This window comes from Helianthus annuus, chromosome 17, assembly GCF_002127325.2.
Source record: "Helianthus annuus cultivar XRQ/B chromosome 17, HanXRQr2.0-SUNRISE, whole genome shotgun sequence".
NCBI lineage: Eukaryota > Viridiplantae > Streptophyta > Magnoliopsida > Asterales > Asteraceae > Helianthus > Helianthus annuus.
The window spans coordinates 189,829,639-189,831,378 of NC_035449.2; the positions used below are offsets into that span (position 1 = coordinate 189,829,639).

Below are 1,740 nucleotides of genomic sequence, written 5' to 3' on the forward strand. Positions count from 1 at the left end.
GCATATAAAACATTATTGAGTTTAAAGGGTGGGAATGTTGGTGGAAAGGTTATGTTGCCTTGTCCGAGAACCGGAATGGTTGTGCCAGAATTAAAAATAGATGAAAACTTATCAGATTGAGGAGACATTGTACCTGAAGCACCCGTGTCCATAGTCCATGATGAATCGTTGTGGTGGAGAGCCAAGTTGTACAATGCCTGGGCGATATCTGTTGGAGCATAGCCTGTAGTATATGACTGGGCCGCAGGTTGGTTGTGCGGTTTTGGGCCTAATATGCCCTGGGTCGAGGACTGTTGTTGTTGTTGGGCCGAATGGGAAGGGCTGGGGTTAGATGGGTATGGGCAAGGAGGAGGTGTCCACTGGGCCCAAGATGGTGAGGGCTGTTGTGATGGGTTTCCGGCCCATGGAGGAAGCGGCCAGAAGTGTTGTGGGTAATGGTTGGTTTGGGGATACCGACCACGTCCGTAGGAGGAGCGACCGCGTCCACGGCCTCGGCCGCGTCCATGATCAGAGGAGTTATCAGACCGGTTGTGGTTTCGGGTGTCAGCATGAACACGATTGGTTTGAACAGTGGTGGTGTGGAGGGCGGTTCCGGCAGTTTGAGCCGATAATTTAGCTTGGGCGTTTTTTCGTTCTTCAACGTGGCATAGGCGAGATTGGGTATTGTAAAAATTTGAGAGGGGCTGAGTCTGCTGAATAATAAGAGAGATGCTCTCATATTGATCAGTTAACCCGGTGAGAATCTGTTGGACAAGTTGGTTTTCAGAGATGGTGGACCGAGGCTAGTAAGTTGGTCATGGAGGAGTTTCATGTGTTGACAATATTCGGCCATAGTTGGGAACAGTTCTAGGCGAGTGTTGAAGATTTTGTTTTGTATGGTGATGGTACGAGCGGCTTGGTTGTCAAGGAAAAGGTTTTTGAGTCGACACCATGCGTCGTAGGCGGTGGTGTCGGTGATCATGATGGTGTGCATGAGATCTTGAGAGATGGTACCATAGATCCATTGGAGAACAATGGAATCTATCCGTTCCCATGACTCAAGATAGGGATGTTTGGTGACCGGTGTTTTATCCTTTTCCTTGTCTGATGAGTCTTTTTCAGTGGAGGAAGAGGTGGCGGTGACACGGGGTTGTAAGTGATCAAAGACATCGTAAGCTTTGCAGTGAAGGATGAACAACTCGGCCCATGTGTTGTAGTGTTCGGTTTGACTGTCAAGGATCAAAGGGATGAAGTTTTTGGTGTTGTTTACGGTGACCGCAGGGTGAATAGGTGAAGAAGACATGGCCGGGTGATGAGAGAAGTAGGCCGGTCGGAACAGAAAACGGCGAGGAGGGGGTAGGGATTTAGGGTTTAGACTCTTGATACCATGAAGAATGTTATGGCTCAATTGACTTCCTCTCTCATTGATATCTCAATATATATATAAGATACAATCCCACAATTTAGGGAAGAGATAATTACAAAGTTAATGACATGATCTATCTATATTTACATAAAGTATATTCCATTACTGATGTTTCCTATGTGAATTGCCTAGTAATCAAATCCACAACATTATATTTTTCAGCTTAAGGTCAAAATATATATATATCTTCCTATACTAATAAACAAATTTTTTTTGCCACGTGTCACTTTCTCATGCTTTCTCACATTATTTTCCTATTTATCTATGTTAAATAACAATAATAATTTTAAACTAAAAATTAGATAAGAATAAATATTTGTTTTTCTATAGATAAA

General features: G+C 43.9%; 1 protein-coding gene across 1 annotated transcript; it reads right to left on the bottom strand.

Annotated features, from left to right (window-relative positions):
• Nucleotides 1-727: 727 nt before the first annotated feature.
• On the bottom strand, nucleotides 728-1,282 carry LOC118488940. Its single transcript, XM_035986384.1, has one exon. It carries the CDS (start codon nucleotides 1,280-1,282, stop codon nucleotides 728-730), a length of 555 nt encoding a protein of 184 aa, XP_035842277.1.
• Between the last annotated feature and the right edge of the window lie 458 nt (nucleotides 1,283-1,740).

Bases quoted from the DNA above. Each gene is read 5' to 3' on its own strand.
- LOC118488940 (XM_035986384.1), bottom strand. From the start codon at position 1,282: ATGTCTTCTTCACCTATTCACCCTGCGGTCACCGTAAACAACACCAAA.